At 31.3% G+C, this 13,530-nt stretch overlaps 1 protein-coding gene across 2 annotated transcripts in view; it reads right to left on the bottom strand.

The window, feature by feature from the left end:
• Positions 1-13,530, bottom strand: part of LOC126844956 (opioid-binding protein/cell adhesion molecule homolog) — a 254,319-nt gene that overhangs the window by 14,953 nt on the left and 225,836 nt on the right. For both annotated transcript variants that reach the window (XM_050583479.1, XM_050583480.1), the window contains exon 6: positions 10,630-10,727. In XM_050583479.1, the coding sequence (XP_050439436.1) occupies positions 10,630-10,727 (98 nt within the window). The remainder of the gene's footprint in view (positions 1-10,629; positions 10,728-13,530) is intronic.

The following is a 13,530-nucleotide window of genomic DNA, read 5'->3' as shown; positions in this document are numbered from 1 at the left end:
GAAATTATTAATTAAATTATGTAGTTTTTACGGTGCGGATAATACTTTTCAGGTTTTTTTTGGGCGTATGTTGAAATGATAACATTCAAGAGAGACAGAACGGCTGTGTCCCGGTAAAAAGTTTTTAGAAACCATAAATCACGATTTTGCGCTTTTTAGAAAATGTCCGTTTCTTAATGCTTATTTTTTTACGACTTTTTTTCTGTTAAATAACAAGTTCAAGTATTAAAAACAAAAAAAGGGTAAAAAATCCGCATCATAAAATAACCATTTACACAGTGTCGTTATCGCATTGATAAGTATACAACTTATAATGTGTGTAAAAATATATAAATTTTGTTTTATTTTTACTGTCAGGCCTAGTAATGCTAAATCGGAGAAATTTTATAGATTATATTGACGATTTTGCTATGACAAACATCTGTGTGTGGCATTAGTATGTCACTTTTATTAGTAACATTACGAGTTTTAATTTAATTAGTAGTATTATGAACTTCAGTCAACCCCAAAAAAGAGAGCTCTAATAAGATACTAAATACAGATATATATTTTTTTACCTTTACATTGGACAAAAGTTTAGTATTCTAATATGACATAAGGCAAAACTTTTTATTGATCGTCTTTGAATTCCACGCTTCTAATACGACTCATAATATGACTTTTTCAATTGGTCTGGTTGGAATAGATAAGTTTAGTCTAAATTTGAGTTTAGAAAAAAAATAACATAGCAGTTATTCGTTTATGGTGGTTACTCCAATTGAAAGAAAACATTTTATTTTGGGATACAAACCGTTATTACTTATTAGTTAGAGAGTAAAATGTTAACATGTTAACACTAGGTCAGAAGAAAATACTCATATTGTTACAAGCTACTGTGAGTCCAGTCGTACGTAAAAAAACACAATTTTGTAGAACAGTTACCTATTTAAGACTGCGTTGAAGCTATAAGAATAACATAGGCTAACGATGTTCCGCTTACTAGTGCTTTATGCCAACTTTTAAGGGGATCTAGTGCAGATCGTATCTAAGAAGTTGTGTGTAGTCGTTTAACTTTAATGTATATGAAAGTCAGAAGTCCATTTCATTATGTAAAACTTAGAGCATTTGGTAAATTATACAAGGTGTAAAAGAGTTTTATTGTGTATGTATCGTTATATTTACACGAAGACACCACTTTAATCAGTTGCTATTAAATCTAGAAATAAATCATGTGTATGCTGCTGCAGAGACAGTCAACATTGGTGATACTATTTTTATTACACATGAAATATGTCGACAAAATAGTATTATTAGCAAATTGGGACTTTCATATCTTATATGAAGGTCCGATAACTACCGTATTTGAAAATTGGAATTTTTTTCTGTAACATATACCCACGATAGTCTATAAAGGATTATAAGGATGAATAAAAATAAATGCTTCATATCATAGTTCCTAAAATGCGTAGTGTTAAACTTAAAAAAAGTTAATTAAGTACAAAGTACTTTTACATTTTTTAATAGTTTTGAAATTTACGGTTTTGTTTTATCACTAATTAAAATTAGTAATAATAGAACACCAAGAACAGCCAGACCTTTGTTCTCTCTTTATCACAACAAAGTATGGACTAAATTCTGTATTATTACTTCTATGGGTGTCACTATTAAAACATAAAAAAAAACTACTAAAATTAAAAATGATTTCTTCTATGTGATTTTTTTGGCAAAGTTTTCGTACAAATTGAGTGCATGATATTTATTTAATGATTGTACGTTCAACATAACTTTAGTATAAAATAAATTAACGTTAGGTAAATTTAGGTCATTTTCTTTTTAGGAGGTAAAGGGAAGTTGGTTGAACAAACAGGAGTTGAATATAATAATTCTTAAAACATATTATTATGTTTTAGCTGTTTATACTAGTACTAACGATTTGCTTAAAATTATACGGTATAATTTAAATTTAATTCAAATTGTTATTGTGATTTGTCCAATATATGGTGGAACTTAAATAATGTGTATTACATTCGTGTTGATAATTTCATTTACGTTTTATCGATTAATTAAGTTGTTTATTATTACTATTTTTTACTCGCGTTATCTATGTTGTTATTGTATTGTGTGACGCTGTTCGCATTACAAAACTGTTGACAATATTTTAGGTCTAGAAATAATTATTTTAAAACCCTTCAAAAATATATAAAATATAAGCTGTAAAAACGTTCCAGGTAAATATTATTACTGTAGAAAAAAAAATACAGTTTATATTATTATTATTTTTTACTATGGCGGTTAGAAACTTTTATAAATTACACCGAACGATTGCCGAGTAGACGCGCGTCGGATAATTTGGTCTCCGGGGAATTGGAAGCTATAATAAATTACAAATTTAAATCGGCTCGACATCGAGAGGAAAAGGGAACACGTGGGAGGTGGAAGAAAATATAAGGTACTCTTGTTTTCCCCTTTACGTTCATACACACACACACATACTTGCATACAACAACGGAGGCCGAACGCGCTCTATATGGTTAAACGGGTTTTATATCCTATCCGAGGATATTATACATAATATGCTCGGGTCGCTCGCAAAAAGCTGAGAGCGCGGTGGCTAATATTAAAGACAGGTAGATGCATGTCAAACGGAGAAAATAGAAGTTTTAAAAACAGTAAGAAAACGTTGGCGATTTTCCGGTGCGTGAAAAGGGAACGAGTAAGAAAGAATCAAATGAATACTATGTTAAATTTTGTATAGTAGAAAGTTCCATGAGAAAACCCGCCTAGTTCGTCTGCATGAACGCCAAAAAGTCTTTCCAATTGTTGCACTCGAGTGTGTTACATATTATAATATTTTTGATACATCATACAATGTTACATAAAAAAACAGCTATTACCGTTGTGATGACGAGTTATCAACAACGTTTTTGTAATATGCAATGCAAATTGTCGGTTTTCAATAATAGTTATTATAGACTTTTTTAATTCATTGATAAGCTTTTTAGTTAACCTTATCAAGCAGTTCCTGCAATTCGTACTATTCAAATATTGAACTTACGGGTTAAGAAACGAAATAATTTATCACTTGTTAAATAATGATTTAAACCTTTCAACAATAATTAAAATTCAAGAAGATTTCAACAAACTTTGAAAAAAAATAGATTGGAAAAATATTCTTTGATAAAATGCTATGAGATGACATTGACAATAAAACAAGTTATAATTTACTTATTAAGTACTTGTGAAGCTGATGTATTGCACCGACTACTCAAACATTATAAAATAACATTTTGAAAAGGTATTGAATATTTGAAATGTCTGGTAAACTGAAATTACAATATTAGCTGAGTATGACAACTCATTCACAATAATTGAGCTTGTATCCTCACCTAACGTAAACATATTATAAAGACAGTTTACTAGAAAATTACTTTTGTTTAAATCTTGACTTTCAGAAACAAATTATTATTTTCGAGTGACTATTTCAATATAATTGACTAATTTACATTTTACAAATCCAAAAATTAATTTTTTTTAGGTTGTACAGAATAAATAAAAATACACAAAATAATAAAAGTATGACAATTTTTATATTATACCCTTTAAGCAATATACCGGATTTAATATACCACATTCTCAAAAGGATTTTAAATTATTGTTTAATTCCAAATCACGTTATTTCCGCTTGACCGACTCGAGTAAACTCTACGCGAATAATTTTATTTTAGATGCATAAGAAAATATATTTTGCGCAGTAAACATTTTTTTCCTGATATCTTCACCAAATGATGAAATAAATTATAGTTTAACATCTTATCGAATCTATATATTATATTGAAATAATAAACGCCAATAGAATTTTTTTTTCTTTAAACAAATATTTAAAGTTTTATCGGCATCGTATATAATCTAGTTTATGTATATATATATATATATATATATATTATTTATTAAAAGTATTATCTCTATTATATTTCTCTCTCTCTGTTTCTGATCTGGATATTTTCTTGAAAGCTTAAACCTGCTTTTTTTTTTGTTCGATTATTTCTGGGGTTCTGTGCGGGTAGCGTAATGACCCAGAACAAAAATGCATAAATAAAAATATACTATACATACTAGAACTCGGCGTGACCGTAAAACCTTAAAAAAAAAATAACGCCCCGTTACCGTTTAATATCTATAAATCCAAAGGTCCCTGTGAAATAAGCGCATACACGACATAATAATAATATTAACGCAGAGTTAAGTTAATTTTGTTTTCTCCCCTGAAATATGAACAGCAAGGGCAATAAATTATTCCATATCCGTATGGGAAAATATCGATTTCACGACGAGTAAATTGTAGTTGTAATGGATATATATATATAACAAAACTCGGGTGTGTGTGTGCAAAATAATAATATATTATAATAAATTCCGGAACACAGAAATACCCCTAAAATGGGTTCTTATGAATCTATTTCTTATGCAAACCAAGTGAGTCCCTGGCACGCTTAAAACCCGTACACATGTTTTCCTTACGGAAATATTATAGCTTAAGGCTTATTATGTTAAACGTTGGTTTTTATAATATGTATATATTGTATGTGCATGACCTTTCCTCGCGGCTCTCGCCTCTTTTCTAACGAATAAATACCTCGGAGGGTTAAAATTACTGAACTTTTATTCTCTTTAAGTGTCCATACCTCATACCTGTGTTATTATTATTGCGTTGTTTCGCCGTATCAATTGAAAACAGTTGGGCGGTTTTACTGTAATTGCAACGTATAGGACACGCCTGTAAAAACTATAGTAATAAACATTCATACAAACGTCGTAGATTTTGTTTACATTTTGACACAGCAGCAAATAATTGTGATCGTTGTAAACATGTTTTGAAGATTGTATGTCCAACGACTGTTAAAGAGAATTAAGGCGACAAAAAAACAAAAACAAATATGGTGTTATACAATATTTTTCACATTTTGCTGTCAATAATTCACTAGCACGAAGCTCTGTGTTTTTTTTTTCTGCGTCGTATTTCAGGTTTGTTTGCATTTCAAAATCATATCGTAAAATAAGTACACATCTGAACGGTTTCATTGCATTTGTCTTTTTTTTTTTCCAAAACCATTTCAAACAGATTCGCTCTATTACCGTTTGTTCTCCGAAATCATAAGTACCTACTCAGCAACGGTTGTATGCAATAAATAAAAAATCAATTTTCCCTTGAGCTTACCGTGAAATGTCGTTGCACTTGCGTGGCAAACGCAACTCACAAGTAGACAATGGCCTGAATTTAATATAGGAGCATCCCGGTTCCCGATGATTATTCAGAAACCCACTCGAGATCACTTTATACTGATATGAATTCCAGGTATGCCTACAGTGTTTTCTGTTGCATAAATAAAATATATCTGTTACTTGGAAAACATTTAATTTAAAAATGATTCATTAGGATATTGATTTGAATTGTATTGCGGGTTGATAAAATATATTCTTCCTACTTACCCACAGACTGATTGAACAAAACATTTAAAATATTTTATTAATTGAAAAAAATTACAAAATCTAAAGTTGCTTGGGATTTAAAGTTTTATAAATGATGGAAGGTTAAGAACGTTATAACATATTTTTCATTATTTGGTAATTATATATCAAAATTATTTTTAGACAATTAACAAAGATTACTAAATATTTTCCACTAAAATGTTTTTTTGGATTATTATATGGAAATAAAATAGTTCTTTAACTAAAATATTATAAAAAAAATTACTGTCTACTTAAAGCCTAACGGCTAAAATTATAAAACATGGAACATGCTTTAGCCTGCTGGCTCCTGAATAATATTTGTGTCGTTTTCGAGCTGGGAGGCCAACGCTAAAGTATGATCCATGCTAACATCTTCTTTATGACGAAAATTGTATGCAGTCAAACTTAAGCAAATCCGAGAACTAAGATGGTATTGACCTTAGACCATTATATAATTTTTCAAAACCAATGTGCTTTTACATGATACTTTTTGACCAAAGCCATTATGTTAGCCAACAAGAGTTTCAATTGATTACATAAATTTCACTAATATAATATCGTTTACTACTTTATTTTCATATTAGTACACATTTTCTACGGGTTCGATTATCTAAGAATTTTAAATATATCCTTTTCTCTGAAAGATATGTAACACAGTCTGATGTTTATACTTAAAGGTAGGCACGCTATCTTATTCGATGTTTAAAAGTGTTAATGGGTTGTCACTTGTCACACATGGGTGGCATCACAATGATTTTTGACAAGTACCTAATAAACGTATAAAATAATTGTAAAGAGCTCTCATCGGGTACTATACAACACTTGTAAATATGTGTTTTGCATACCGGGAATATTTTTTATCTTAGAATTAAATTTAAATAATAAACTTAAACGAAGGAGATCTGACGCTATACCGTTCCTATACGTTACCGTAGATGATAAAGTAAGAAAACGAGGCTACTGCTTGCCAAACATGCCGTCGTCGGCCGTAGGCAAACTTTTTTGAAGAAACTCTAAGACCAAGGTGAAATTAATGACTCGGTTAATTTATTATACTCACTGTGGAAATAACACCGAGTTTTGCTTCTTTTTCCACGGGTCCGCTATCGTGTACCGTCAGATATCCACGGCCCATAAATAGCAAATTAATGGCCGGCTGTAATGCAACACCATAGCCGCTGTGTACTTGTAGGTCTATCGCCTACGTGTTCCCTCATCTCCTCGACTTTCGAGTGTCGATTCTTATGAAAATCCTCTTTATACAATAACGAGCACCTTGCACGTGCTATAACAGTCGGTCGGCCTAAATTTTGCATTGTCACAATATTTTAAACTGATAAACGCGTAAATTAATTAAAAATTGTATGATTTTTGTTTAGATCATAAATTATTGATCAATCATTGACGATACGACATATTTTGTTTCACCTAAGACCACGAAAATGTATACAGGTATTGAAATTTCAAAAAATCTACACATATATTTGTAGTAGATTGATAATTATTATAATCTATATTGATCGTATATAAAGTAAATACCACGAGACTAAATTATAAATAAAACTCCTATGGAATACTTTATGAACATTATAAAATTAGCGTGCACGTCATTAAATTGTTGGCGTAGTAGATAACTTGGTTGCGTTTTTTATATGCATTCTTGTGTATATAATGTGTACATTCTTTTTAAAGAAATGCTCCGGATCACCGACCGGGAACTACCAATGGTACAGACAGGGTAATGGTAGTGAGAACGGTTAACTAATAGACCTTGTTACCCCGGGGGACACTAAATAACCACTATGCGACCCTAAAACGCCGAAAGAGATTTAGTTTCTGTATAGGGATAAATGATACAGAGGTTAACCATGCGCTCAACATGTTTTCCTACTAGCGCTTTCCATTTGAAAATATCAGCTATTTATTATTTACTTAAGTCTGAGAGTTGGTGGCGAAAAAAAACAAATGAAAAATAGCAAGCTGGCAAATCGATTAAGCTATTGAATGAATGGTTTAAAGTGTCGATCGAGGTTTATTTAGTAATAAAATATAAGACAAGCGTTAAGAACTTCAGTTACTACAAATTTGTTGTGATTGTTTCAAAAAAATTAAAAGGCCAGAAGCTAAACGAAATAGTATATAAGTATAAGAAAATACAACTAGGTCGATTTCGTTCACTAAATAAAATAAAAAGAACGTGTTGAGATTTATAACAACTTTATTTTTATATAATTTATTTCGTAGCTTTTCAACAAAAGTTAATTAAGCAACATTTTTCCATTTGGACGCCTCAATTGTTGAATGTAGTTAACTCATGTTTTTTCGTTACTATAGTCTCAAATGTCAAGAGCAAAACAAAATAACATGGATTACATTCCCTGGTTTTAGTACCTAGTGTTAGGACACCTGTTTATAGTAGTCAAATTATATTACTAGTTGTATTTTTTAGTATACAGAATACAGATTGTGAATTTTCTCTTTTGTATAGTATATTTTAATAAAAATATATATATTATGTAATAATACTAGTTTAACTGTGGATGTGAAAAATAAGCATGTTCTGGCTCAGTGCTACAGTTAATGTAACGTTAGAAAGACTATACATAAAATACCATTTGTTGATCATTAAATACAATTCCAAATTAATAAATTATAATTTTATAAAATATGTAGTTTTCTAGTTTTTTTCAGTAATGAGAACATGAGATTAATAAAATAGCATTACATTTGATAATTAGGTTATAGGTATACTATCATTTTGAAAACATATTATAACATAACGGTGTGAACTAGTTAGATTGAAATATTATTACAACCCTTTAGTTTGGTTGACAAAAATAAATGTATTTTTAAAAAGTTACTTAGGAAATGATTTAGAAATTTTTTGTATTTTCAGTACTCTCATATTTTTCTAAAGTCTTTGTATACAACACTTAAACAATTGTGTAATGGCCTAATCAATGAATAGTAATTGTATTCGGGCTAGAAATTAGAAAAGCAATGTATTTATGTTAAATACAGTTGGCTAACTGAAATTATTAACTGAAGTTTTAACTAAATTAATTTTAAATGTCAGTACTGAATAGTTCAATGTAAGTAAAAATATTTTTATAATGTCTTAGAATGATTATTACTTATAAGCTTTATTTTAAGAACAAACGATCCAGCTTTTAGTTGACTTGTTATAAATGATAGAGGACGTACATTAAGATTTTAGTTTACTCTTCATTTTAACCTACTTTTCTTTATAAAATTTACTTGTATTTTACATTACTGTAAAGGCTAATTAGACTTTCTATAACCCAAAGGTGATTTCTTGCAAAATGCCGCTAGTCTTTTATCTTTTAGAAATATTTTAATCGTTATAGGGTAAGTATATTCCGGTTTATATCTCAAGGATAAAACGTGGATCAAACGGTTAAAGATTATAAGTTGCATTATAATATTGTTATTTGAACTACTATCGCGCCCTATTTAGTTTCTGGTGTACCGAAAATCGTATTCGACTACCTTTGCGGTATTGTCTTTGTAGGAAAAACTCAAATGTCGGAAGAAAAACTTTTATTTTTTCCGACAGATATTGTGCAAAACAATGAGCGTCTGAATTTCCATATATTTATGTGCATAATTTGCCTCTCGCTGTTGTATGTATATCCACTAGTGTACTAACGTGTCTTGTGTTTCGATGGGACATTTTACACGAAATAAGAAAAGGGTATACTGTGCAATACGGACGACATTTTTTTACGCATAAATCAAAGGTCGTCTAGTCGAATTCCAACAATGGTATTGTATCAATGGGGTTCATGCGGATTGAATTACCGAAAATGTATTTCGCCTTGCGTTCACTGTATAATAATATCATTTCAATGACGTTATTTGGTTTTTTTTTCCACTCCAGAAATACATATCACTGCGATTGTTCTCACATCTCATCAATACTTCACAGTACGCACCCAGATGGAATAACAAATTTCTATGTCCTATACCTAACTATGTTTGCAAAATACGCGTTATGACATGTTATTCGTTTACCAAAATGCTCGAACACGAAAAAATAATACACAAAAAGGGTTGATAGCACAGGCGTTCATAACGCCTAACGTCCGATATGCGACGATCGACTTTTGAGTTTTCATAGAATTTAATAACAGCTCATAAAAAAAAGTATAACAACCTTTATCATGTTAAACGGTGTACCGCAATAAGTGCACCCAAAGTAAAATAATATTATTAAAATATAAAAAAAAAACGCTACGAGCTATTCAAGTCATCTAAAACATTTTCCAGTAGAATTCTGGAAATACAATACTGCGTGATCAAATTGGATAATATCATTTAGGACTGGATACAAAAATCACATGTAACGCCTCAAAATCCATACAAAAAATCGACCTTAACAACCAAACAATTTATTGTTAGTTTTCCTAATTAAAAACACTTGTATTTATAGATAAATTTTACCAATGTACAATGTAGGAACAGTAGAGATACGCAATGGGTCTTCGGTCGTTAAGACCTTACCTACTTTGTACTCTGGCTTCAGCGCATAACTGTGTATGAGATGAAACATATTATTATTTGTTGCGTAAACGGCCGGATGTTTTATAGAATTGATTTTAAACTCAATGTTTAAACTTGGATTAGGACATCTAATAGGTTAGTTGTTAGCCGTTAGTAATATAAGTTATCAATCTCCAGTTTTCTTCTTAGGTAAAAACGATTATTTTTTCCTCCATTATTTACATTATGCTACATTCAGACATTAAAAGCTGCATCGAGAGATGATTAGAATAGCAATGGATAAAAGTAGTATTTAAGACTAATACAAAGTGTAACGTTTGAAATAAGTGTTTCTAGTGGGTAAACTATTATCTATCTAGTACAGGTTAAACCAAGTGAAATTCGATTTTTCCTAAAGTAAGTTTGTAGCGACTAGGATGTCGACTTAATCGTAGATTTTATTTTGCTCGTACAAAAGCAACGGTAAATAACACATTAAGCCGTTTTAAACGATTGTCAAAGATAGTAGTACCATCGTAAAACCACCAGCGCCAATACTTGCATCTATTATGTGATCTTGGAGTTCTGAGTTAATACTAAAAATATAATGTTAATTGAATACTAAGCTTGATCACTTACCTCGGCATCGGGCTCAGCGTGAATTATGCACACGATTTCAGTTTCTCGTCCTTCCGCCGAAAACACGATAGCATATTCTGGTTTGACATCCGGTGGATCTGTAAATTAAATGTGTTAATATACTGACTTATTTAATCTGAATAAAACAATATACATAATTAACTTATAATAAAATCTTTACAAACTAAACATCTTACACTTAAAATATTTCCCATATCGTTGGGTGGTCATAAATTTGTATTTAACTTAATAGTAATATTATTAGATATTTACAATGAACAAAGATTTGTGTAATATATTATTTGAGGTCATAAAATATTCAACGAGCATTACCACTCTTTGAAAACGGATAACATGTTGAATTTGCAAGTAAAGAGAACAAAACTACTGGAGATTATTAACCCCTAGTTCGTGTCTGCCTTTTGATCAGCTTTAATAATAGAGTTGGAAGATAGTCATCGGTTTGAAGTGTTATTTAGATGCTATGTAAAATTACTAAGCCGGAAAACATGAGCGAAATGTGTATAGCAAAGTTGTTTTTAACACTAGAATGATTGTCTGAGAAGATTTACAATTATTATTATTGTACTGATGGTAGACTGATATGGTGACTTCAGTAAGAATGGGTATTTTGCCCAACATTGTGTTATTGGCCTATGGAAAAAAAGTGAGACAGAACATTTTTAAGATGAAACTTTTCAGTTTTCATAAAACTGCACGTTTTAATATTATAATATGTACTGTTATATTAAACTAACTAGTTATTACGCTAAACGACAGAAGAAAACATTTATGTTGCAACAAGTCGTTTCACTGAGAGTTACAAGTTCTCGGTAAAGGGTTAATATGAGGTCACAATAGACATACTACAAAGTCGATAATAATGGTAGAGACGCAAATAATAATACAGCGTTTGAAAGATAACTTTAACTAATTCTTTTTGGTATACATATTTTAAGTAATTCACAATACTTTATATTTAAACAGAGGTATTATGGGGAAAAAATTAAATTTCTTGTATAGAAATGGCCGTGATAGTCAAATAAAAAAAGTAATTACCATAAAATCCTCATTTCTGTATTAATAAAAATGTACACTATAGTTCAAGTTCTAAATTAATATTTTTCATAAGATTGCTTATACTCTCTTCTTTAATAAATAGTCGTCTTTTAAAAAGATATTGTCATCTAGTTTGTTTTTAAATATTAAAATCTACTACAAATATTTGTTATTTTTATTTTCAATCCGACTTAAATTCAGTATGTTACGTTATTTGCTTTTAATTAACAATATGGTTAATGATAACAGCTTTGGAGAAATAAGACCTCGCTTGCTTACAGTCTTGCGGTACGACAAAAGCCTAATCGTTAAAACATTTACAAGGTTTTCAGATGCACCTATATTTTTACACACTGGCTTTGCTGACGTTTCGGAAGCCCTTCATCTGCAATCTTCAGGGCTGTGTTACATGCAGGTTATGATGTTGTTCGTTCTGCTGCTACCTGTAGACTGAAACGATCATAGTCTCAGTGAATGACAAACAAAACGGTGGTAACAAAAAATTAATAGTGGGTGGAACACATCGTGACCACTACGCAACACAGTTCTGAAGATGGAAGATAAAAGACTTTCGAAACGATGGCAAAGACTATATTATGTAAATATTTCAGATTAAATATGTATTATATTCTATTCAAAACAATATTATCGTGTGCGCAGTTTCCCACGTTCGGCGAAACGGTTCGGCATCTGGGATCTGACAAGGTATGAAAGGTACTACGAACCCTGGAGGCACTTTGACTTTAATGGACCGCCGAATTTACTTAAGCGCGGTAGGTCGGCTTCAAAGAGCAGTTGCCAATAATCGCGGGGCTCGAGGTCTATTGTAGAATGGCATCACTAATGCGCTGGCCGGAAGTAATTCGACATCGCAGACACAATGTACACACACACGCCGGGTAGCTTGACAGTTTTCAGAGGAAACGTTGGTTTTCTCGAGGGTGCGTTCGTTTGAGTGTAAGTATAAGCAAACATACGAGTTTCCAGGACCGGCACAAAACTATGTATATACCTACGCCGACGTCGTGTGTCACTTGCAGCCGGATCCAAAACACCTAATCAGATAATATGCCGTCCCTTTCTTACTTCCCGGAAGTAAACGATTGACGACGGGTGAGGGCGGACAACGCAGGTACCTTGAGCGTGTTGTCGTTTTATTTGTATTTCATATTGATGTACACCGAACGAGATGCACAGAGAATCTTCGACAAACAAAAACTTTACTTACTCACTAACGGGACATATGGGTGCCCACCTCTCCATTTCAACGTCATGTTATCAATTGTTCAGAAAACATTTTCCCAACACACACATACACTCTAACGCAATCGAATAACAAAATCTTCTTTGGTCGCCGTCAACACTGGTAACGAAGGGTTTGAAACGTCTGTGCAAACACAATTTGCGGACCACGTATGTCCTTAACAAACGCCGCAGCAGTGGTGAATTTCAATAGAGAAAAAAAAATGCTTGTTTTATTTTTTTTAGCGAGCTAAAGAAAACGATACTGTACAACAAATAGCCCATAGGATGTGACCAAATATATTACCACCCTTAACGAACCACCGGATTTTATTGGTATTATTATCATTATTTTTGTTTTTTTTTAAATCTACTCGTGTTGACGTCATTGATTTTACCAGTGTACGGTTTTCTCGATATCCAGTTCACTCCCAATTACTAACTGTCTTATTGTTCGTTTCGATTTTTCCCCAGTACCGAAATAACAAAGCAGTTGCTTTTTATTTTCTATTACGTCAGAAAATAAATATCAAAATCTTAATAAAAGATAATAATTCTTTTGAAAGGGGATGTCACGTCATTTTACTAAAAAACACGTTG

Source organism: Adelges cooleyi, unplaced genomic scaffold, assembly GCF_023614345.1.
Source record: "Adelges cooleyi isolate 19-005CV unplaced genomic scaffold, UGA_ACOO_1.1 ACOO_flye_CR_arks_rails_tigmint_CR_PRNA_651, whole genome shotgun sequence".
NCBI classification, from domain to species: domain Eukaryota; kingdom Metazoa; phylum Arthropoda; class Insecta; order Hemiptera; family Adelgidae; genus Adelges; species Adelges cooleyi.
The sequence above is the reverse complement of the archived record's forward strand: the minus strand, read 5'-3'. Positions and strand labels throughout refer to the sequence as shown.